The sequence below is a fragment of the Glycine soja genome, chromosome 19 (genome assembly GCF_004193775.1).
Source record: "Glycine soja cultivar W05 chromosome 19, ASM419377v2, whole genome shotgun sequence".
NCBI classification, from domain to species: domain Eukaryota; kingdom Viridiplantae; phylum Streptophyta; class Magnoliopsida; order Fabales; family Fabaceae; genus Glycine; species Glycine soja.
This window is the reverse complement of record NC_041020.1, coordinates 167771-193308: the sequence shown is the minus strand read 5'-3', so window position 1 is coordinate 193308 and position 25538 is coordinate 167771. Positions and strand designations below refer to the sequence as shown.

At 29.8% G+C, this 25538-nt stretch overlaps 3 protein-coding genes and 1 pseudogene across 5 annotated transcripts; 1 reads left to right on the top strand and 3 right to left on the bottom strand.

Moving 5' to 3' along the window:
* Positions 1–805: 805 nt before the first annotated feature.
* LOC114399881 lies at positions 806–4657 on the bottom strand (annotated as a pseudogene).
* Positions 4658–5198: 541 nt separating this feature from the next.
* Positions 5199–6508, top strand: LOC114399741 (probable glucuronokinase 2). The gene is made up of 2 exons (XM_028361958.1): positions 5199–5416; positions 5741–6508. Exons 1-2 carry the CDS (start codon positions 5207–5209, stop codon positions 5756–5758), a joined length of 228 nt encoding a protein of 75 aa, XP_028217759.1. The 5' UTR covers positions 5199–5206; the 3' UTR covers positions 5759–6508.
* An 861-nt stretch (positions 6509–7369) lies between these two features.
* LOC114399595 lies at positions 7370–8415 on the bottom strand. Of its 2 annotated transcripts, none has more exons than XM_028361800.1 (2): positions 7986–8415; positions 7370–7872 (listed from the first exon to the last, which is right to left on the bottom strand). In XM_028361800.1, exons 1-2 carry the CDS (start codon positions 8313–8315, stop codon positions 7702–7704), a joined length of 501 nt encoding a protein of 166 aa, XP_028217601.1. In that variant the 5' UTR covers positions 8316–8415; the 3' UTR covers positions 7370–7701. The 2 variants fall into 2 exon arrangements, with proteins under 2 accessions (XP_028217601.1, XP_028217602.1); XM_028361801.1 differs by having other exon boundaries at positions 7370–7869; positions 7986–8414.
* Positions 8416–19972: 11557 nt separating this feature from the next.
* Positions 19973–22388, bottom strand: LOC114399581 (putative glutamine amidotransferase GAT1_2.1). Of its 2 annotated transcripts, none has more exons than XM_028361780.1 (5): positions 22143–22381; positions 21930–22052; positions 21146–21783; positions 20849–21055; positions 19973–20439 (listed from the first exon to the last, which is right to left on the bottom strand). In XM_028361780.1, exons 1-5 carry the CDS (start codon positions 22228–22230, stop codon positions 20188–20190), a joined length of 1308 nt encoding a protein of 435 aa, XP_028217581.1. In that variant the 5' UTR covers positions 22231–22381; the 3' UTR covers positions 19973–20187. The 2 variants fall into 2 exon arrangements, with proteins under 2 accessions (XP_028217581.1, XP_028217582.1); XM_028361781.1 differs by having other exon boundaries at positions 20243–20500; positions 22143–22388.
* Between the last annotated feature and the right edge of the window lie 3150 nt (positions 22389–25538).

Here is a 25538-nt window from a genome sequence, read left to right as displayed (position 1 = left end):
AAATTATTATTATTAATAATAAGATTAGCTTTTATGAAATTATTATATTTTTCATTTATTTATTAACTTTTTAAAGCATGTGTAAAGAAATCTAAAACAACACTTATTATAACTTTGAAAAAAACATACTTATGAAGTGGAGGAAGTATCAACATAATAAATTTTTACTTTCATTAAATATTGATTAATTTATATGCATTAACTTTAAACATCTAGAAATAAATTGGGGAAGTGGTAACAATTAATAACCCGTTGTTTTATACATGGAAGTAAAAGAAACACGCTCATTTAAACTCATCATTCTTTTGTAAAAAAAATGTCATTCTATTGATTAAAATTTATTCAAAACTATAAAATCTTACTAAAAAGAAAAAAATGTTATACACTAACAACATAAATATTTTTACGAAATCATCCAATTACAATTTATTATATATGATAATTTAGTTGACTTTCAAAATAATTATTTTAAAATAATTTAAATAATAATTTTTTTATTGAATATCAACGTAAAACTATTTTACATGACTAATACATAGAGATTAAACTCTATTAAAAATGTATGTGAGCAATAATTAAAAAAATGACAAAATAATAAATCAATTTCTCCCATTGTAACACACTTTGATGTAAAACATAGGTTAAAATTAATTTAGATATATATTTAATTATATTGAACAGTTCAAAATAAATCAATTATATTCAACTTTAATTCATTGCAAATAGATGGATCCATTTTGGATAAAAGAAACAAGCGTGACAAATTGGCAGCCAACGATACAAGGTTTCATGAATGCAACACATGAAAGCAAATGTAACCATTTCATCCTTTTCACTTTTTTTTTATCCATGCCACATACATAAACAAGAAAGAGGTGAAGGCCTTTGGATGAACCTTACTTTACAATAATATTACATCTCAGCAACCTCAACCCCAAAATTTCCTGGATACATGTTAAAAAGAGCATGCCAGCCACTCATGCTGTGAACAAAGGTGCTTTGTAAGTTACTAATTGCTACTAAACTCACTATTTGAAATTAGTTAACATTTTCTTATTAAGATTCCAGTTCTTAGTTGTTACAATTGGTAAATGTGGTTTATTTAGTTTTCCTAACGGTTATCTGGGACAACCCCAAAGACCAAACGATGTGTTTTGAGGCCTCAGTAACACTGATTAAAGCAGAAGAAAGACCCTTTGGTTTCTCTAGAGTCATCTCTTCCAAGCATTAATGCACTTGTACCGGGAGATTCTGGTGGCAACACCGCATTCTCAGATGAAGTAATCTGCAGAGGAACAACCGGCTCTGGTGGTGAAATGGTGGAGAGATATTGAAGGAGCATCTGTATGATTTGACTGAAATTTGGTCGATCATTCGGTTCCTCTTTCCAACATGAAGTTACAATAAGAGCTAATTCCTCAGGAAGGTCTTCAGCACTGGGCCTTGTATTCTGAAATAGTTATATGATTATGTCATGAATCCTTAGTCATATTCATATCATGTAAAGTAAAACTATGATCATAGCCATGTAGAGTATATGAGATAAATGAGAATATAAACTAAAAAAGTACGATGGCCGAATGACATAACTTGAAAAATGAAAAGTGCAGTTGTTCGTGCGTATATTAAGTATCTGAAATTCCAACAACTTAATTAGAGTTACTCTGGCCAAACAAAAATGATGAAATGGTCCTTTTTTGAAGTGTGATAATTGAAAAAAAAAATGCACATTTGCACACTGATCATATTTAAATGAAATCTACCTTAATTCACACACTCTCAAGGATCATAAACTGTGCAAGTGTGATGACCTTAATCAGAAGTATTATCAAGTAATTATAAGAATGAAATCTACCTTAAAAGCAGCTGCATATGCTGCCTGTAGATTAGACATGCCTTCAAAGGGCAACTTATTATGGATGAGTTCCCACAACACAATTGCAAAGCTGTAGGCATCCACCTTGTGGTTGTAATGCTTCTTCTCACCTTGTCTTAGAGTAACAGTGCTGTAAAGCTGCCATCAAACAGGGAAGTAATGATAAATTACCTAACACAAAATTGGAAGATCGATAACTGTTCAAAGTTTAAAGTGGTTAAGAAGTACTTCTGGAGCCATCCAACGATATGTTCCCATTTCAGCAGTCATCATCTGTCGAGGACTCTTCTCTGGCTAGACCAAAATCAGCAAGTTTGACTGTCTTATGATCGTCTGTCAAGATCAAGTTATCTGCAAAGGATGGAAGAAGAAAGTTATCAGAATTATGCTTGGTCTTTGATACATAGGAGTAGATACTGCTTAATATTACTATCAATTGTATGTTCATCAGAAGCTTCATTTCTAATATAACATATTCGTGATCATCTCAACTAAAACAAAATGGCTCAGAATGTTTAGTACAAAAATATGGCCTTACAAGGGATAGCAATGCCAGTTTGATCAAAATATTGGGTGTAAATGAATGATAGACTATTTTACAAAAGTTTACAGCAGATAGACTCCTAGAGTAAAGCCTAGCTGTGTATAATGGCTCGTCGTAAAGCCTATTAGCAATAACAAAGTCATTTTTCAAAGTATAATTATTTAGACAAGGATAATATTTAGTTTTTGCACTTTCCAATGAAAAACCCACGTTCCAATGTAAATCTACAACTGAGATTCATTTGAATACACATCCCAAATATTGTCAACAGTTCAAAGTTAGATATATCAAAATCAATTCTACCCAAATTAGATAGTATAGAGACCAACAAAGAAAAGGTGCCTTTTCCAATTTGCTTGAAAGGTCTAACTAATCAAGCATGTAAAGAGGAAACAAGTAACTCACACAGAATGCAAAATTCCACAAATCATTAAGTAACAAACTTTTCCATTAAGAGCTACCAGATAAGACTCAACAAAAACCAGGAAGTACAAAATTTATGTAGGCATACCGGGTTTAAGATCGCGGTGAATGATCCCATGAGAGTGTAAACATTCCATTGCTCGGGCAATATCAAGAGCAAATCCAACAGCCACAGGCATATCCAAGCACTTTGGACGCATATTCAAGAGATATTTGCGCAATGTCCCACCTAATTGAAGTTCAGTAACTATAACCATAACAGGTTCTTTGCAGGCCCTAATAAACTGGCATCAAACCAAAATAGAACCTCTAATGAGACACGATACTTCCCAATTCATCAATACCAACATGATTCTTAAGTACTGGTTAACATCAGTCTATTGCCAATTCTGATTAAAATATATATCTAACTAGACTTTTTTAAAAAATAATATTGTTTCTGTCCTTGTATACAACCTTAACCAGATTTTTGTGTTGAACTCTCGACAACATAGCAACCTCTCTGGCAAACCGAGCCTCTCTCCTTGAAATCTCTTCCGGAGTTTCTCCCTTGTTGATAATCTTAACAGCAACATTCTGATTTTTATATCTGCAATTAAAGGAAATCAACAATAGAAACTCAACAAGTCAGCAAATAATCCTACCTAATGGATACAGAATATGTATTTATCCAAACAGATTTAACTGGGAAATTGGATGTGTGTTTGAATTCAACTTGGATCATCCAGAATCACATTGAAATTCCAGCTAATGTGATTTTGGTAAATATATCTCACGTTTGGTAGTTGAGAAGTTGATTCTTAGTCCATAATTGATTTGGAATTAAAACAACTTTAAGTATTTAAGTAGCTTTTGTATTTTGGATCAATAGATTTATTACGAGTTTAACAACTGCTTTTAGAATAAAAATAAATCACCTCACTTTAAAATCAATTATAATCCAAACGAATTTTGTCAACCTCGCCAAACTCATGGAAAGGAGAAGCATAATAATTCTGACTAAGAAATCGAAACAAACTTTGCACTAAATCTTACAAGAAAAAAATAATGAGAAATTTTAGCATAAAAGGATTGAAAAACCAAAATTGAATCCAAAACAGGTTTGACTTACTTTCCTTCATATACTTTGGCATGAGCACCCTCCCCAATTTTTGGACCAATAAATAGTTGTTTCGGATCTACCAGCCACTAGGAATCTAAATTGAAGTCGCCAACTGAGTGAACCTCATTCCCAGATCCCATTTCACTTTTTTTTTTTCCTCAAGAAGATGTGGAACTATCTAGCAAGTAGCAGCAACACTCACACACACACACACACTAAGCAACCACATCATGTCATTCTCAGCATTACACACAGATTCAAATCCCCTCTAACAAAAACTAACAATATTAACAACTAACATTTGTCCATAAAAAAAAACGTGGAAGCATACCAACCAACTAAAAGAAAAAGACCCTTAACTGGAATGAATTATGAATCCGTTGCATGACATCATGGAAGAAGTTATAACCCCTTGTGAGTTTGACAAGAGAAAAAGACTCGACTTTTGCACACTCCAAAGGCAACTTTTCCCAACACATGCACTCTTATCCCCAAAATAATGGACATAGATCATTAAAAAAATAGAAAAAAAAATCAACACTTGCCTTTGTTTAGGAGGCAGAGAATAAAACCCCACATGTTAGGAGGCACTCAACAACAAACCAGAAGTTTTAAAAAAAAAAAACAAATCAAATCAAAGAGCCAAAACAATAGGCCTTGTCAGCAGAAGATTACTTGCAAACGAGAAAATAAAAATATCTAAAAACTTTCTCCTTTTTTAGAGTAAATAGTCAAATTTCTGAAAGTGTGAGGCATGAGAAATTGGTCCATCCGTTCTTCATTTTCTTTGGTTTGCAATTCTTAGATAGAGGTGTCTTTTAGATATAATTGCATTTTTTTTAGTAAAAAATGATTTGAGTATCATTGTTTTTCCTTTTCAATAGTATTTTCTTTCTATAATCCATTATTGCAATTAGGGGTAAGGTGAGAACCCAAACTGATATGTTGGTTTAATTCGGATTTATTTTTAGAGTTGGGATGAAATCCAACCCGACCAGTTAATACCCAATTAATATATAAGTTGGATAATGAATTCTATTTTTAAAATCCAATTCAATTCATAATACTATAATATATAAATTAATTATTAAATATAAAATGTATGTAGTAATTTTTATCTAACATAGTTTATTAAATTATTAAATTAAATTATTCATGATTTTTTTAAAAACTATTGTTTTTTATTTTTATGTTGATTTTGTTTACGTTGCTAATTTTTAAAGTTTGTTTGATTATGACATCTATATATATAGGGAGGGTGATGGGGGAGATAGAGATGAGAGGAGAAAGCAATGGGTATGCGAGGGTGGGTTTGCTCGGAAACCCAAGCGATGTGTATTACGGCAAAACGATATCGTTTAGCGTCGCCAACTTCTGCTCCACCGTCACGCTTGGTCCCTCCGACGAGCCCCTCCACGATCCTCGCGACCACAATTTCACTCCCTCCTACGCCATCAATATTCCTCGCCAGGTAACTACAATTGGATCTAATTAACATTTCTAACAAAACTGAGAACACTAAACTACGACCAGCATCATAAAACATGCTCTAAACTTTGTTTGGATAAACCTAAGCATTTAACTTGGAGAAGTTTAATTCATAACCATCTCAAGTTGGAAAGAACAAAGGAATTAAGGGTCCATCAACTAACATCCGAGCAAAGTAACTAATGGTGCCTAATACACTCTTCAATCAATGTAATCTCTAAAAACTCATTCATTTTGTTTACCCTAACAAATGAAATGGAATTGTGGAGTTTGTATTAAACTTGGTTGTTGGGATATTATTGTACAGGTTAATGTTTGGAGGTGATGCCCTCGGGGATTTGAACCTAAAAATGGTAGAGGTTGCTAGAAAGGTTGGAGCTGCATCAAAATTTACTCAAAAAGAAGGATTTGTGATACTACCTATTGAACCTTTTCCTTCTCGTCTAAATGAAATTGACTTGAAAACCTTGCAAATAAAGTAATCTATTTGAGGGTTTGAAAAATAGTTCTCAACAAAATAAAATTTTCATTCACTTAAGACGAGTTATAGATTATTCAATCTGCCCACCATTTTCATATGGTGAGCTAGCACACGGGTTTAAAGCTGGTGGGAGTTGGCATACTCAAAGCGCAATGACAGTTTTGTTTTGGTTAGACAGAATAAACAGCCAAGATTTTAATTATAGAAGGAATTTAGTTTTTTAATGTAAGTTTGTTCCTTTTTGTTGAGAGGGGATCGAACTTTGAAGTTGCTTTTGTTGGCTTTTGATGAGGGTGGATCTGAGAGTTTGGTTTGTGGTATATTTTGGTTTCGTATGTTTATGGTTGGGATTTGGATCATATGGGCGGTGTTATATAGTTTATATCTAAGCTTTGGGGGTGCTTTTAGCAGCGTATATGAGACGTACAGGATACCTTTGTAATTTGCATCGCTTGTCTGGCCAATTTCATACATCTTGTGCGTAAGTTGGTTAGGTTTAATAAGAGAAAAACTCAAAATCTGCCATTTGTTTTTTTGCAAAAAAAGAAAATTATGGATTGACTTTGTTAAATAAGAGCTGCACTTTTTTTTAAAGAGCTTATGTACGGAGATGTATGTTCAACAGTTACTGTTTGATTTTATTAGTTGAACCAACTTTAGATGCAGTGAAAGGAGTGGATTAAAACGAAGGTCTGTTTGTTTTAAAGTTAGTTAGAATTGATGATGTTCTTCATGTCTAAAGCATTGAATTGCCTATAAAAAACGATGTCTAAATAGAAAAATGTTTTTCATTTAAAAAAAACGTGAGAATTGATTTTCTGATGTTAATTGTTAAAACAAATGGAGACTAATTTTATCATGTCTCATTAGATAGGCTATAGACACGGACTAAGGTTTTTCCAGTTAAGGATAAAGCTAAAAAAGGATTGAAAATTGCAACCAGCTTGGCTCATGTAGAATAAAATGAGTGTGTCAACCAATTTGTAAATTTGTAATTTATAAGCACAGACAATCCAATCTTACAGAGTAATTTATACCTATTTGTAATTTGTCCTAATTACAGTAATATACATCATTACTTATCATGTTTTAGAAAACCGTTTGCAACTTTTTACACATCCTAATTTATTCAAACTACTACTTAATGTATCATTTTCTTTACTTATCCTTATTGAAAATCCGGTGTACATTTCACTACATTAATTCTACCTACATTTCTTAAATTACTCCGAATCACTCATCTCTGATTTGTCCCTGTCTAATGTTTCATTACTCTAAAACCATACATTAATTTTAATACTCAACAAATCACTGGTGGAATGAAAACAGAGAACTAGAAAAATTCTATTTTCAAGGACATCATCATAAACAAATTCATTATATCATCATATATTGAATGCCATCATACAGTAATAAGGATAAACAAAAACGATGTCCTATTATACTCAAAAGAGAAGCAACAGTAAGAAATCAATCACATAATGACATTAGATTCTAGAAGTTAATGAACTTTTATACAAAACCACATGATTCCATCTTAGCCTCCCCACCTTATAAATTCATCAATATCATTCATTCAGCCTAAAACGTTTAATACTGTTGATAACACAATTCAATCTAAGAATATTTACCACGCTGCCAAATGCCTAATCTACACTACATCACTGTGCTACTACAGAGTTTACACTTACAAATATTAAAATTGACGGTGTAAAGACCATCATTTCCTTTCTTTCTGCTTCTTCAAATTCATTACCAAAGAGAGTAATGCAGTAGCAGCTTCAAATTCAATCATCATCACCATCACATAGCCCTTGCATAAGTTCGAGCGGAGAAGCCCAGATTGGAAGATCGAACAAGGTTTGTTTAAGCTGTTCTTCTCTCTTAACGCACACCGCTTCCGCTATGTCGCACAAATTTGACACATCACGAATTATTGCATCCTGCGCCTCCACCTGCTGGCATAAATTATATGCAATTCGATTATGAACCCTATAATTAAAAGTGGAACCCAGGAATTTGCGAATCTAGCAAAATTAGGTCAAAGATTTAGTAAATTGAGGGGTTTTACCTGCAATAGGAGGTCGCGGAGGAGGGAGGTACCGGCGGAATCGGTGGAAGGAAGAGATAGGCTTAGGTTTGGTTGGGGCTGTTGTTGTGGAGTGGTGTGTAGTTGTTGCATTGAGCGCAAGGTGTTCGAGAATGATTCCCATTGAAGAATCTCTTTCTCATACTTGGATTTGAGCTTGAGTAGGGTTTGTTTCTTGCGCTCTCTCCGGAATTTTTCCGCCGCCTCTTGGTCGGGCTCGGAGGGCGGCGGCGGTGGGGCGTCGACGCGGCGGCGCTTGCGCTTGAAGACGAAGCCGTCGTCGTTGCAGAGTTCCAATTGGTCGTCTTCCATTTCAAAAATCGGAGAGAGCGCGGGTTTTTGACTTTTTCAAGTTCGATTTTCCGTTTTTCAATTTTCTGCCGCTACTATTCTTTATTTCTTTTTCGTTTTGTTACTTTGTTTCAACTTTTATTCACCACTACTGCCACAACTAACGTGATTGTCATCACATACTAGTACTTGATTGATTGGTAGCTAATACTATATTATTTGATTAATTCTGTGACTTTAATTAGTAGTACCCTATAAAAATTAAGATCTTGGCCTTATATGGGCTTTAATTTTTTTAAGGTGTATGAACTTTAATTGGTATTTAAAACAGTTTAGATTTAGATGACGCTTTAAATAATAAAAAATTAATATTTAAAATGTTGTAATAAAAAAATAAACATAATTTGTAATAATTATAAAGATATTTAAGTTAAAATAAAATTGAAACTTTGTCATGTAAGAATAAAGAGGGTAATGTTAAATGCTCCTATTGTATTTTTTTAATTGGTAAAGTGTAAATGCTCGTAATATTTTATAAAACAATATTATATTAAGAACAAAATATATTTATTGTTTTAAAAAAAAATAAAAAATTTAATACTTTCTTTATATGGTAAATAGAAGGGTTAGTTAAAAAAATGCAAGAGAGTTAATAATTATTCAAATAATTAACAAATTTAAGAAGAATCATATTGGATATGTTTATTCTCACCAGACAAAAATAACACAATCAAGGAGTTTGTTCAAGTAGATGTGTGAATTGTGGTGAATTGTCTAGTTGTCTTTGATTTCTATAAATTAAAAAAAGTGAATGTTTATATAAAAAAATATTTTATAAAAAGAAAATGTTTAACACCTTGAGAGAGGAGTAAAAAAAGTACAAGAGAATATTGATATGATATAATTTATGCTAAAATATGCTTTTCATTTTTATAAATATAAAAATATTCGGAATATGTTTCTAAAAAATTTTGATAGTTTTTTCGTTCTCTTAAAATTAATTTTTTTTTTTTGGGATAAAACATACATGATGATCTTGGATCATATAATAATTTCTGGTGGAGGAGGATTGATGATTTATGTTATGTAAGCTTCATTGTTTTTGGTGGTGTCGTTTTTTTTATCGATTTTATAGGATGTTAGCTTGATTTAAAGCTTTGTTTATTTGGTAGATATTGCTACCGCGTTTTACTCAAGTTGCCATTTTGGTGTGTCAATGGAAACATATATAACTGATGTAAATTTTTGGCAGGTTGGACTTCATTCACGGTTTAAGGAAAGCTGAGTTGTCACCTTGTCAAAGTGAAAAAAATTCTTTTCCACCAGATCTTTATTTATGCTTGCTTCTTCTTGTAGACTTATATTATTCATTTACAGGTAGGTCATGCTGGGACTCTTGACCCAATGGCTACTGGTTTGTTGATTGTTTGTGTTGGTAAAGCAATGAAACTAGTAAACAGGTGATTCAGAATTTGTTTCTGTTTCACTATCGTGTGGTTTTGTTTTGGTTGAAATTTTTTATCTGAGTAACTTTTATGTTTCGGATATCAAGGGATGATTAAGGGTTATAGTGGTGTTTTCCGTTTGGGGGAGGCTACTTCAACATGGGATGTTGATTCGCCAGTGAGTTAATTTATTTTTCTCATGTGTAAGTTTATGATCCAAAAAAGAAAATGTACTTTTGTCCATCAACTGGAACATCATAAATTCATGTAATCAGTTCTGAACCTTTTCAGCAAAAAAAGTGAATCAAGTGCATCCATATCTAATACTTGATATTCAATAAGTGGAGTAACTTATTTCACTGATTAAATTTCAAGGCTGGATTATAGCGCGTTAGTGGATCTTTATTTGTTGTCATATACATACATGCATATAATAAATCAACAAGTTTTTTATGGACTAAAGAACAATTCCACTGTGATCCTAATCAAATTGATTTTTCTTTGAACAATTAAATAGCTAGGAGAGCATTTGATATATTTTTTCGAAAGTGATACACTGTCCTCAGAACAATTCTTGTGACTGAACTGTTAATCCATTCATTCTAAAATAAGTCACTTTTTCTCTTTGTAAGACCAAAGAATTAGAGTTTTTTCTCTGATTATCGGAGTATGCAATGCTATCTTGCAATCATTCCTAATCATTCATCATACCATCCTCTTTTTGGATACATTTACACTTGTCTAAAATTTAATTTAACTGCAAGACTGGGGCAGTGACAATTGTTCTTTAGAACATTTTGTCAAGATTGCTTTGGTTGCATGCATATATGGACTTAATCCAACATAAGTAATTTGGGTTCATCAAGGTCTAATATTAAATAATTCTAGTGAAGAGTCGATGTTTTAAGTCTAGTTTGTAGTATTTTGTTGGGGCAACAATGAATAGTCATGAAGATGAGAAAATACTATAATATCCTCCAACAATAACATCAAAGTTGTGTAGCTATTGTTGACTTTATGTTGTGATTTCGCAATTGTGCCCATTTAATTGTTCTCCGAAGAGATTCAAGTGGTAAGTGGTTTTTGTCGTTGAGATGACCTTCCAAGAATCATTGTGTGTAAATGTTTATATGGTTCTTTTGTCTTCTCTTGTAGGGCAATATTCAGCAGATGATGCATAGGAGTTTCAAGAGCTGAAAGAGGCTATCTCCATAAATCATCTTTAACTTCTCTGCTCTGTTGCTCCCTCCCATGATGATGGGATTTAGAGCCCACGACTGGAAGTTTTCTTTTTTTCTTTTGGGGTAAAAACGTGCAGCATAGTTTAGGGGTTGTTGGATTTGAGAAAATATTTTTCTGCTTTAACCCGTCCATGCGCACAGTCCTTCCGCTGGGCTCCATTATATTTCATTTTTTTAGTAACAAAATTCTGAATAGATTAAGAAATAAATTTTTGTTTGAATATTAGAAAATTTACAATTTGAGATAAATTAATAATAAAAATTAATAATCCAAAGTAGGGTAGACCTTAGGTGAAGTGTATTAAAGTTTTAATGGATGTAGCAATGATAATAATTTGAACGCAAATATATAATTTAAATATAGTTATTATTATACTTTATTTTTTACAATGTTATAATATATAATATATAATCAAGACATTGATGATAGTTGGTGTTAAACTTTAGCTCAATAGACACAACCAACAATAAAGAAAATCAGTTAAAGTCATGAAACAGACATTGAGGATCGTTGCTACATAATAGATATTTTACATCGATTATTTAGGACATTTTATGATGGTTATTAATCGTCATCGTAGAAAGTTTGCATCTATGATGAAGGTTCTCAGGAAACCGTCTTAGAAAAGTTATAATTCTAAGATGGTTTTTAGGAATATACTCGTCTTAGCATGTGTACAATCTAAGACGTTTTTTCAAAGAACCGTCTTAGAATATTTTTTTTAAAAGTAAAATATATTAAGGATTTTAAAACGGTTTTTCCGAGAATCGTCTTAGAATATTTTTTTAAAATAAAATAAAATAAAATATTTTGAGGATTCTAAGATGGTTTTTTGATAAAACCATATTAGAATGTAAATGGTTTATAGGATTCTAAGACAGTTTTTTCAAGAATTGTCTTAAAATGATTTTTTTTTTAAAAATAAAATATTTTGAAGATTCTAAGATGGTTTCCTGGAAAAATCGTCTTAGAATGTAGACGTTCTACGACGCTTTTTCAAAGAACCGTTTTAGAATGTGTTTTATCAAGAAAAAGAATAAAAAATTTCATATACATTTCTTACAATCAATCTTAGATTTCTATTCCTAGTCACATGTTATTTGCATTTCATATATTCTGAAATAATAATAATAATAATAATAATAATAATAATAATAATAACATATCTAATAATAATAATAATAATATCAGGACTTTATATATGTGATTTTTCAGAGTATGGTCTCACTATTTCATCCATTTAAACTTATAGACTAATCTCTTTTTTTGTTAGAAAATAATTTTTAAACCTTAGTTGATAATATATGATAGTATCATTGATGTACAATATGCATATTTATATTTTTAAACCTTAGTGATAATAAAAGAAAACTATTTGAAGTATGCAATGTTTGTTTTCTATATGCAGTGATAACAAACAATTTATTGGTAGTAAAAGAACACCCAAATGGCCCCAATTATGCATTATAATTCTTGTAGTATCTTAATCAACCAATTAATCAAATTATATTAAGCATCTTTGTTGTTGGCCAAAGACAAAAGAAAACTCACTTCCTAGATAATCACATAGCCACTAAAAAATGAGACATTATACCTGCTTATTAGGAACAATTTTTATAAATTTAGAGAAGAAACTAACATTCAAAATTCAAAGTCCTTTCACGAACAATTTTATATTAAATGATTCTAAACTTATACATTAGAAAACCTCACATGAAAAATCAAATCATTTACCCGAAAAAAGGAAGCACTTATGTATCTTTAACTTTTCAAAAACATGGGATTCATCTACATTGATTGCCTACACACAAATAGAAGATTGCAACAAAATCAAAAATAATTTTTTTGAAAGGCAAATCAAATAATAATTTGGTAGACAAAAAAGAAAAAGAAATGGGAAAGAAAAAGAAGAACTCTCTTAGCTTAAGATATTTCTGTAAGAAAAAAAAGAAGATTGAAAGTGTATGGTAAAAAAAAGAAAAATAAATCAAAAGACGAAATTACTCATCTCATTATGATAGTCGAGACTACAACCCCAAGTTCAAGCCCAACCAAGTTGAATTTTTTTTTTTTGGGAAAATGAAGAAAAAGAAGAAATTTCAACAAAGAAACTTTAAAGGAAATAAAACAAAAGGAAGAAAGCAAGACTCAATTTGATAAAAAAAAAATTAGAAATATGAGAAAAATAAGGAAAATAGAAATTTGAGAACTAAACTAAGAAAGACAAAATGAAAAATTAAGATTTTTATCACCTTAAACATTGCAAGACTGAAACAAACATTAACTTAATCCCATACAACAACATCATATATCATATCAAAAGAAATAACAAAATAAGTGAAGATAAGTTCAATTTTTTAAAATAAAATCTTACACAGTTTTAATTTCTGCAAGAAGATGAGAATGCTTCAATGATATGGAAAACAGATGATGAAAACCGCATAGCCATGAAAAGAAAACTTTCCTCTTTGTTGTAACAACATTCCATAAAAAATGTTGGGCAAAAAAATGAAATTTAGAATGATCAATCAATTGAAAGCAATTACCTCATTTCTTAGCTTGAAAACAATAATATTAATTGTTCTTAATCTAAAAAATATATAACTAAAACCATAAAATTAAAAAAATGGCATAACTCATCAGTTAGATGATGATTCATCTTTCTCCTATTCTTAGAGTCATTTTTTTGACAATAGCAAGCAATAATATTGGTTGTTCTGGATCTAAAAAATATAACCAGAATCATAAAAGTAAAAGAAATTAGCACAATTCATTAGTCAGATCATGATTCATCTTTCTCCTTCTATTCTCAGAATCATTTTTTCTCTTACAATAGCAATTGACACACACTCATAATGAGACATAAAAATGAAGGGAAAAAATAAAGAAAGCATATATAATAACTATTCCTGATAAAAAAAAAATACAATAACCACTCATTTCTCATTGAATCCACTCAACACTCAATCACAACCAATACATACACTGCACAAAGGCAATTCACACACACAACACTCACTTATTCTCCTTGTATCAATACACACAACCTCACTCATAGCCTTTTCTAAAAATCCCTCATAGAACAAAACAAAATTCTCTATCTTTTCACAATGATTCTTCATTCTCAAAACAAATTTTTTCTTAATTTCTAAATCTGATAACTATTTATGAGCTAGTCAACTCTTGTTTGAATACTATTTATATTCCCTCTCTCAAGTAAATGTCTTCAAGTAGTTCCTTTTTTCCTTGTCCTAAAAGGAGCAAAGTTAATAAGAATAACTTAATCTTGGATCAATGACAAAGGAATACCTTAATCACATGCCAGTAACAATGTTTTAATCAATAAAGTAATTAGATTGAAAAAAGCCTCAACTGACTTATGTTTGATTTCTTATATTAGAATGTAAATATATAGGTTACGATGAGGAAAAAAAAAACATTGGAAGCACAACATCAATTTCTTATAAAAAAAAACTTCGTACCCCATTGCCCAGAGGCTCTTCTTACAACATCAATTTCTTATATCAGAATATAAATATATATGTCACGATGAGAGAAAAAAAATAACGTAGGAAGCACAACATAAAAAAATACAAAGGAAAACAGATCATTAAAACAAACAAAAAATTACATAGGCACAAAACACATTTTATTATTTCTCCATTTTATGCTCATTGGTGTTCCAAGAGTACCCTTTCGAAGCCCTGGGGAAGAAAATGCATCTTGGGTTGGATCACCAATCGAAATGAGAAAAAGGAGAGGGAGAGAGAGAGAGAAACAGAACCGAAGATGGAGACTAAAGGGATTAATATTTTTTTAGAAGAAGAAGAATAAGAATGAGAAAATGATGAAAGGGAGAGACAAAAAGAGAGAGAGAGAGAGAGTTGGGTTTGCTATTTGTGAAGAGAAGAAAAAAGAAAGAAAGAAAGAAAGAACATACAATAAAAGCTAGAAGGGATAAGGAGAAAAAAGAAAAAAGAAAGAGAGAGAGAATCTTACTAAAGAAAGTGGAAGGAGCGAGAGATAGATTGAAAATAATTAAATAAAATGATAAAAAATAATCGTATTTTGGATAATGGTCTAAAAATTAAGAAGGCTTACAATGTTAATTATTCTTTTCCACTAATATTCATAATAAATGTCACTTTAATTTTTGAATTTAATATTAATAATACTTTTTTCATCTATTTAATAAGGTTAATTTTATAAAATTATTATTCTCTTTCATCTAATTATTAATAAGGTTAGTTTTCTTGGCATGTATAAAATAATTTAGGATGACACTTCCTTTAAGATGAGAGTAACAACTATTAATAGGTTTATAAATGAGGTCATTGTTTGTTTTGGTATAGAAAACATTTAATATTTCATTAATTAAAAATACAAAATATCAAATTATAATAAATGATTATGAATTGATTCATATTGGTACATTAAAGGCTTACACAAATTACCATAATTTTTATGGGTATTTGTGCAACTTTTTATATCAAGTTTTACTATTTTCTTTCATTTAATGATTAATTTTTCTTGTGTAAAACAACGACACTTTTGTTAAGACACGGAGGGAGTAACATCTATTAATATGTTTGAAAATGAGACGGTTGTATTTGTATAGGAAAATATTTAATATCCCATTAGTTAAACAATACAAAAATATTAAATTATAATAAATGATTCTTAATTAATTCATATTGGTACATTGAAGGCGTACACAAATTACCATATATATATATATATATGTGTGTGTATTTGCCCAACTTTATGTATAAAGAAACACATATACTTTGAAATCAGTGTATGAAGCTATTGAGAAATTATGGTTTCAATCTCCAAAGTTACGTTAGTACTTTATGTATTGATAATGGTACTTCTTGGTTTGCAGATGAAGGGCACCGAGAGTGAAGTTTTACCTTCCAAAGTAAAAGATGGACTTCTTCCTTCCAAAGTAAACATTGAAATAACCAACCATTTAACTATGAAGTACCTAGTTGTTCATTGCAAAGACAAGCATCATGATCTTGGCTCTCAATTACTAAATGTTGGCGAAACATATAATTTTAGTGTTAGGCCTAATTTATTTAAAGATGTAACCTTGTACTTTTGTCGCTTTGTATGGTATGGAGCAGTGCGTTATTTTGACATTTATAGACAAGATCGAGATCATTGTTTTGGTAGTCGGTGTTATTGGGAGATATTTGAGATTGGACCATGTAAGATTAATCCAAGGTCTACTGAATGTTTTATCTGGAATCCATAGGAAGGATGTTACTTATGGAACAGAACTCTTTGTACTTTTCTATTTTCTCTTGAAGTTAATGGAGAGTAAAGGATAATTTAATAAAATAATATATTACATATAATGCATACATTGTTATTCTTCAACTTATGGGTAAACATTACGAAGAAATTATTATATGAATCTTTATCATTTTCTAAGCATGACATTTATATATTTGGCTAACTTTATCTTTATAACAACACATACTAGCTTAGTTATAACATTATTTTCTTTATCAATGGGAATTAGTTTGACGTAGGGGTTGATTAGACTAGTCCTTCATAACACAAGATGATTTCTTGTGAGCAGGTCAAGAAGTCTATTAAAGGAGATTTTATATATTTTTTTTTTGTTTTGTAACTTTCCAAATGTTTAATTTCTAATAAATAACATTTTTTTTGAAAATTAATTTTTTTAACATAAAATTAAAACTAATTTTTATTTTAACTAATCTTATATAACAAAATATATGAGGAGATAATATATAATTCCACCTCAAATTAAATACGAAACAAATATTAACATTTAATATTAGATAACATCATTAATATTTTAATGTAATTTATTTGAAGTAATAATTAACGACTGTATCATTAATGTTTGTGAACTAAACTTTTTTTTTCCATAAGAATTACACATTATATCTAAAGATTTACAAAACTCACACATTATATTTAACTAATTGAGTTAAACTTTCTTGATTGTGAAGTCACCTTTAATTTTATAATTTTATTTTGTAATATTTATCTCTCTATAATTAATTTTATTTTAACCTTAGTATAAGGTCATGTCACATATAAGTAATTAGTCTAGTAATATCAAAAGCCTTAGATAATATTTTGGCCCCTATAGTATTTTTTTTTTCTTTTGATGGTTATTATATTAATTGTTACTTTTGCTTTGGTTCTGTTGAAATTTTATTTAAATCTTTATTTTTTTCATTTTATTCCTTTCACATCAATATTAAAGAGTACACAAATAAAGGAATATTTTGCTAATAAATATTTAAAAAGTAGATAAGAAATATGGGATAGAAAATAATAAATAATAACAACATTTTATTTAAATTTTAAAAGACTTTTCTATAAATAACATTTGAAGTCATATTTGTATTATTTCTATTATTAATAAAAATATTTTTGTTAATAGAATATTATTAGAAAAGATATGAAACATTTTTATTATTAACAAAAAATATTTAAATTTTGTTAATATATCGACATTCAGATGTTTTGTATTAAATTTTTATAAGAAAAAATTAAAAAATATTAAAAATTATGCTATATTCATGTCTATCGGTTGACACAAAATTAGACTAAAATTTAACAATCAATAAAAATATTCCTATTCTATTAATTCAATTAGGCTAAAATTTAACAAATCAAACATTATTCAGACCATGAAGGAAACACAAATCAAAAGAACAAATATGCATAAAGTTGACATCCATTCATAAGCTTAAAATTGATTTCGTTAAAGGTTATGTTTGGTCAAACTAGCCAAAAAATTAAGTGAAACTAAAAGATTAGTGGGTAGCGGAGGGTGGGAAGCTGGGAAAACTGGTAGCTAAAGTGAAAAATTAACTTATTAAATTATAAGTATTTGATAAAACTAACTGTTCAAGTAACTAAAAAGTGTAAAATTATCGAAGTAGCTGAGGGTGGGAAGCTAGAAAACTTGTAGTTGAAATGAAAAATTAACTTATTAAATTATAAGTATTTGATAAAACTAACTAATGAAGTAACTAAAAAGTGCAAGATTATAGAAAAATAATAAAATCATGATTGATTTAAAAAGGATAATTATGAAATTTGATAAATATATTAAGGATAAAAAAGAAAAAAAATATAAAAAATTAAAAACTAATATTTTAAAAAAATGATACTTGTAATAATGTTTAAGAAAACATTAAAAAACTGCTAACAAAAAATTTATTTATTGAACAATCAAATAAATTTTTTAGTTAATAAAAGAAAATCAGAACTAACTGAAATGTTTTGTGAAAGTCAAAATATTCCTATTGGATTTCATTCAATTTCATGTTATATTTTTCTCAGAATTTCTTATTGATGTTCCCCTTATATGTCTCTAATTAATTGGAATCCTTTCTCAAATATGTTTTTCAGATGAATGCATTCATTAGTGGCATGGCCATAATCATCATGAAAAACACAAAACTTCTTCCTATTTATATTAGCTTTTCTTCTTAAAGTCGGTGGGTGTTGGACTTGTGTGGGTTCAATTTAATATATTTCATCATAAATTTTTGCTGGTTCATCACTAATGGGGCATAATTATTCAACTTGCCCCTTGATTCCTACCCAATTTAGTTGTAAAGGTGGTTGTGTTTTGATGTCGGTCTTAGCCTTGAACCTTAGCTTTGTCGTGACATTTCTCCTATTCCTTCTCCTTTGTATTAAAAGAAATTAGGGTAGTAGAGTCAACCCCAGCTTCTTGAAGATGTTTTTTTACTGACATAATTTGCAACATTGATTCTGAACGCCTTTATGCTCCTAGGTCTTAAATTAGCCAAGGATAGGACTAAAACTACTATATAGAGTTAAATATCTTGAAACAAAAAATTAGGCTTAAGTAAGGCTTCCTTGTAGAATCTTCCCAAAAAACTCTTTAACACTTGTTGTGGCTACTGAATGGTATTGGCCAATGTGTTAGAATCCCTGATGGTTTCTCACACTATGATAAAACACTAGAGAAGGCTACTGCAAGATCACCCTGTCTTTAAGAAAGAGATTGAAACCACCTTAGTGTCTCTCCTTTTATATCTTAAGAAAAGTTCTATACCTTAGCACAATTATGTTAGTGAAAGGATGTTGGAAAGAAACATACCCTAATCCTGCCACATAAATATTGTAAGAATTACCTCCTCAGTACATATCAGGGGTGGTCATGACTTATGTTGGCTGAGAGCTGAAACATTGTATCGAGGTTCGTCATATTGAAATAGGTTTTGCCTTCGATCGAAGGACAACTAATTACTTATGCTCCAATTTCCTAACCAGTTCTGAAGGTTGTTTCTATCCAGCAGTATTTTATTCCTAAAACCTTTGTATTATATATGTTGTCCCTCTGGGATCGACTACTAGAACTTAATTCAAGTCTAGATGGAACAATGGGACTATGAGGCAAATATAAACGATCGAATTGTCTATCATCTTGTATTGACCATAATGGGTAGGAATTAAATTTAGTTACTAGATTTCACACACGACACACCAATGACACTACATTTTGTGTATTTGGATCCAATTTCCTGTAGTCAAAATAAAATACATTTACTATATACTACATAGTAATGATGTGAAGCAGTATAAATTGTTGTCCTTCACTGCAGTAAATTCAGACACGTAAAATCGAAATTCAAATTAACACTTATTGATGAATTAGAAACATCCATTGTGAGTAACCATAAAACTCTTAACTTGATGGCATGATTACTACACTTGTTTGTCTTTAGTCTCTCGTTGAATCCAGTGGATATAACTACTGTATGAATGTACGTGGAGGATAGACATTTGTCCATTTGCATGTAAATCTCTTTTTAGTGGGAGACAGATATGATTTTAGTTAGTTTCCATTTGTTAGCTAGCTAGGTGGATGGCAGTGATTTGGATTGTACAGTTATGAAACATCTGTCCCAATTTCAACCATAAAGACTGTCTGATTTTGTTATAAGAATATACAAGAGTATATAAAACTTTTTTCACTTCAATGTGAATGCATATTTTTTTTTCTCAATATATAATATTAATCCTAGCCCAAGCAAGAGAGATTAACATCACTTTCATGAAGAGGGAAAAGGTTGATATTAAACATGTACAGAGGGAATCAAGGAGGCACAGCACACAAGATTCATGTGAGTGGCATGGTAAAAGACACCAAATTAAAAACAAAATATAAGTCCAAGTCATGAAGTGAAGTCATTGACAACGTCATGTAGCTTTCTTTCCAATACTTGAGAGCAAATCTGGTCCATGGTGCGGTAGAAAGAGAGCAGATCAGACAATTGCTCCACTGACATCTTTCCCATTACATTTTTGGCCATTTTTTCCCTTACTTCATTCAGCTTCAGTCTCTCAACGTATGACCCTCCATTCCTAACTGTTGCCCCCATTTGCTTTAACCGATTCTCTTGTTGCACACTTAACGCCGTGTTTGACTGCATGCAAGTTATGCATACTTTCATTCTTCAATAAGTCAAAATGTCGGTGGAATGGAAACTGTTTATCACAATTCTATATGCTTAAAAATTGAAGGGTAAAATAGAACACCCTTTTTGTGGTTCATCTACTTTTTTAGTTTTTAATCCCTAAGTTTAATATTAAAGTATTTAGACTAAGTTGATTCTTCTTATAATATACTGTACTAAATTGATTAATCTAGTGACAGATGAAAATTTGTAAGAAATATTATACCAAATAGATATAATATAATTAGTCATGTAAGTTGACAGAAGATTAAAAATAATTTAAAAATTTAAACACTACTAAACTGAAAGAAAACAAAACAAGAAGAGATATTATATATAGTCAAAATTAAATAAATATGAAAAATGTGGAATTTAGTACCTCCAAAAATTCTGCTCCAATTTCAAGTTCAGAGTCTTTGGAGGAGCAATTCCCGCGACCCATGGTGTATAGGTTTTTGGCAAGTGAGAAGCTACGCACTATAATTTTCCTCTTGCTCTCCATTTCCTTGTTAAGTTTCAGAGGCTTTGGCACAGATGTCAAACTATTCAGCTTCTTCTGATAAGCAATCACTGCCTTTACAAATTCCTGCATAACAATAATAATGTATTGCATGTTAGCTCAATGAGTACTCAATTAATATCATGAAATAAATGAAATCTCTCAACTATAAGCAACCTTATAGGCGAAGGGGCATCCAGGGTAATCAAATTCATCGGAATCAGGCTTTCTCATACGCTCAGGGTGAAATTGCAATCCCATGATAAATTTGCCATCTTGAGGATTATAACATTCAGGATCATAAAACCCTTCAATCAAACCATCAGAAGCAAAGGCCATAGGGATAAAACGTTCAGCCAATTTCTTAACCCCTTGATGGTGATAGCTATTCACCAAAATCTCCATTTCTTCCCCTTCTTCTTTTTCTTCTTCTTCACCCTGAAACCAATGACACAAAGGGGTGTTTTTGACCAGTTTAACAGCATGTCTATGACCATCATAATCATCATAGTTGATGTGCATCACTCTCTGGCTTTGATCACATTTTTTTGAAAGCTCTTTCCCTATGTCCTGGTAAAGGGTACCCCCACATGCAACATTGAGAACCTGGGAGCCCCTGCAGATTCCCAAGTAGGGAATGTTCCTTTCGAGGCAGAGTTTGGCCAGACTCAACTCAATTGAGTCTTTCTCTTTGTCAATGGAGGTGTCACTCGCATGAAGCCTTCTGATTTCTTCCAACTCCTCTTGGGAAAGATCCAAGCCATCACTGTCATGATCGTCGTTGTGATCATACCAACATGCCTCAATATCTTCACCTTCACAGAAAAGAAAGGAAATATAAGGCTGTGGGTTCAAATCTCTCATAAAAAACACTAACAATACTAACAACTAATATTTATCGATAAAAAAAACTAACAATACTAACAACTAATATTTATCGATAAAAAAAAAAAAAAAAAACCTTCGCAGAGAAGAACACCATGAATTGGCTCAAAGCTGTTGAGCAACGTGTGAACGCCGGAAACGCGAGGGACAATCACGGGCACCCCACCGTAGCTTACTATAAGGTCAAGGTGGTATTCTCCTGCAAAAAAAAAAATGATTAAATGGTAAATTATGATTTTTTTTTTTTGTTAAGAGTTGAAATGAAGTTAGCTTATTGTTAGTTTCTTACCAACGAAATCAACGAACTTGTTTTTGCGAACGGTTCGCCTGGAAACGATGAGAATACGAGGGAGAATGCCACAGATATCGGAAGACATTATTAATATTATGAGATTTTGTAATATAATTGCTTCTGGCTTCTATTGTATTGTATTCCAACACCTTATTCCTCTGCTTCTCCTTCTATTTATAGGGGTGGTGAAGTGAAGTTCAACACATCAACACGATTCCTAAACTTTCTGTTAAGAAAATACTCTACCTACCCAAACTCATATTATCTTCACCTTGTCAACAAGACACTGGTCTGATTTACATTGGACTGGTTTTTCTTAAATAATATCTTACTAATCTGAATAAAAAAATATGATTTAAAAAAATAAATTTTATTAAAGTGATTGGAAGAAAAAAAATTCACTAAAATATCAATCATGTGCATATTAATCACCACAAAACTCATAAATACTACAAATCAATTACTTGATAATAAAAAATATTATCTTCACGGTTTCTCTTTTACAATGTTAAAATTAGGATTACTCTAATTAACTCAATCTAGACTATAAATAGAGAAATAAAGATTAAAATAATACTAAAATATGTGTTCAATCATTGAATGATTTTCTCGTAAAAGAATATATTTATACAGCCCTAATTTATGCCAATTAATAAGTGCCATATAATTATTTATATGTCAACATCGCATTATTCTAAACATAAATGAAATAAAACTACAATTTATAAAGTAAATATCTAATACCATCTTATGTAGTATTTTAATTACTTAATTTTGACAATACATTTGGTTGAAGAAAAGTAAAGTGGGAGGAAAAAATGCGGATAATGAACTTTTTTCTTTTATTTGATTGGAGAGAAAATAGAATATAAAGAAAAAGAAAAGTTTACTTCTACAAAAGTTTAAGTTTATTCTTCCTTCCATCTTCTTTGTAATTCAAATTTCTAATTTTTTGCTTCGTCCAATCAAATGAACTAAAAAAATTTAGTTTAGTGCTTTTTTTATAAGATCTAATCTAAAATATATTTTTATGGATTATTTTTTCACAAAAATAACTTTAATCGTGAATCATTTTTGTAAGTTCAATAAATAATAAGTATAATATATTAATCTCTTAGAGTCTTTAGTAGTCTAATTTTGTTTTGTAAAAAAGTATTTTGGAAATTTATTTTGACTATCTGCATAGCCCATAAAATAAAAACAATAAATGTATTAACGATGAAAGAGATTAAAAGAGTTAAAATTAAAAAAATTAAAAAAGTAAGAAAATTAGTATGTCTTGGTAATGTTAGGAGACAATTTTGGAAAAAAATATAAATTTAAGATGAGTTTAATATTTTTTTAAAAGAGAAAATAAATTTAACGATACTAATTACATTAACTGTTTTTAATCTTAGTAATTAGTTAATTGGGTATTACAAAAAGAACCAGAAAAAAATAACAACTAATTAATTTCTTTTAATTTCATATAAATTAAAAAGCTCCAGTATATATCACATATAAAAATTGATAAAAATCATGAACACTTAATACAATTTCGGATCTTATAGTAATTTCTCCCACTGCATCTTTAAACTGCTGCTCAAAATATTAATCTCACGTTCTATCTTCTCTACAGATTCTTAAAATATATCATTTTCAAGAAAAATTATATGAGCCACGTTCATAAATAATGGACACATGCATTCTTTCTTTTCATTTTTTTTTTTTAAAAACACGTGAAAGTGACATAGAAATGTGCCATTGTTTCTACTATCAAGTCATCTATGATAAAACAACTCAAACGAATTTGTAATATTTTATAATATTTTTTTCTTACTTTTAATTGTTATATGATAATTTTATTGAGCAATTATCAATAAGCTTACTAAAATATCTTAATTAAACCTGTAGTATATCAAATTTATCATTCATCTTAATTTTAATTTAATATATTTGTATGCCAATTTAAAAAATAAATAAGTATATATTATATTATAATTAGAGAAAAATTTACTTTAAATTTAAAATAGTATATCTCTTTATGATCCCTGGATGTGTAAATCAATACTAATTTAATTCCTAAAAGAACATAATAAATTTTGAGTTAATTTCTAATATATAAAAAGTGGTGTGACAATGTTTCGACCGTTGAATTTGTAAGATTACTTAATTATTAACTTAAAATGTTTAAGGATTAATTTTACATTTGTATAATATTTTTTAAGAATCAAATTCACATTAATTTCTAAATTGAAAAATTTATTTTTTTTCCTTAAAAGAAAGGAATTAATTTGTCACTGAATTATATATAAGATGTAACTATTGCAGATAAATCAGAACTCTATTTTTTAATAGATTAAATTCTCACCTATTTACGTATTTAAAAACTAAAATAATGATTTAGCCAAAAGTATAATATGATAAATAAACCTGTTTTACAAAGCTTTCGTTACACATTTGTTATTTTCCTTTTTCTTATAATACCAGTGGCTTACTTACATTCAAATAGAGTACTCAATTTGAAACTTTACATTCATTAAATGGGAGATACTTTTGCTTTGGGCAATATAACCACCAACCTGGAACTTTACTTCCATATATTATTTGACAACAGTTCAATTATATTATATGTTGAATTAGTATTTTGACTGATTTTATAAATCATGCACAGGTTTAATTTTAAAAACGTTGCTACCATCCAATACTAGTTCAAATTAAACAACTCGATCATGTGAATTGCAATAAACCACGTACGGTTGAAGAAAAAACAGCAGCAAAGAAATTAAAAGACATTGACACTTGACAGGCTAGCTAGTAGCTAGGGCCAGGAAGAAGCTGAGAAAGAACTTCATTTCTCCTATGAATTCAATTCAATATTGGATTCCTTCGCGTTCAACGTGTTTTCTCAACTAATTTTTCCTCACGAATTACACATCTTTCACGATTATGCATTGCAAGAATTCTGCTATACTGTGTATCTTATTTACTATTTGATAAAAAAATAATTCAAAAATAATTATAACAAGTTGATAGTGTTATTACGTACTGATTAAAAAAGAGAGTAAATATTGATATACATATTAATTAATTATCTTATTATTTAATTAAGTTGATTTAAACTATTTGAGATTGAGTATTAATTAATGAGATACTAATATGAAATCACGGGTTCATTAATCATTAAAAAGTATCATGGGTGTGTGGCGCTCAAAGAAAAATATCAACGTATGATACTGCAAATTCAAGAAGAGTACGTATTCATATATATATGTCTAAAAAGAAAACTTTATTAGAGATAAAGACCTTTGCTTCTAATTGTGACGTATAATAGACATGAAATCGTTTGAATTTAGTTACAGTAATTATTTCGAGATCAAGTTATTAAACTTATTTGGATAAATAGTTATTTTT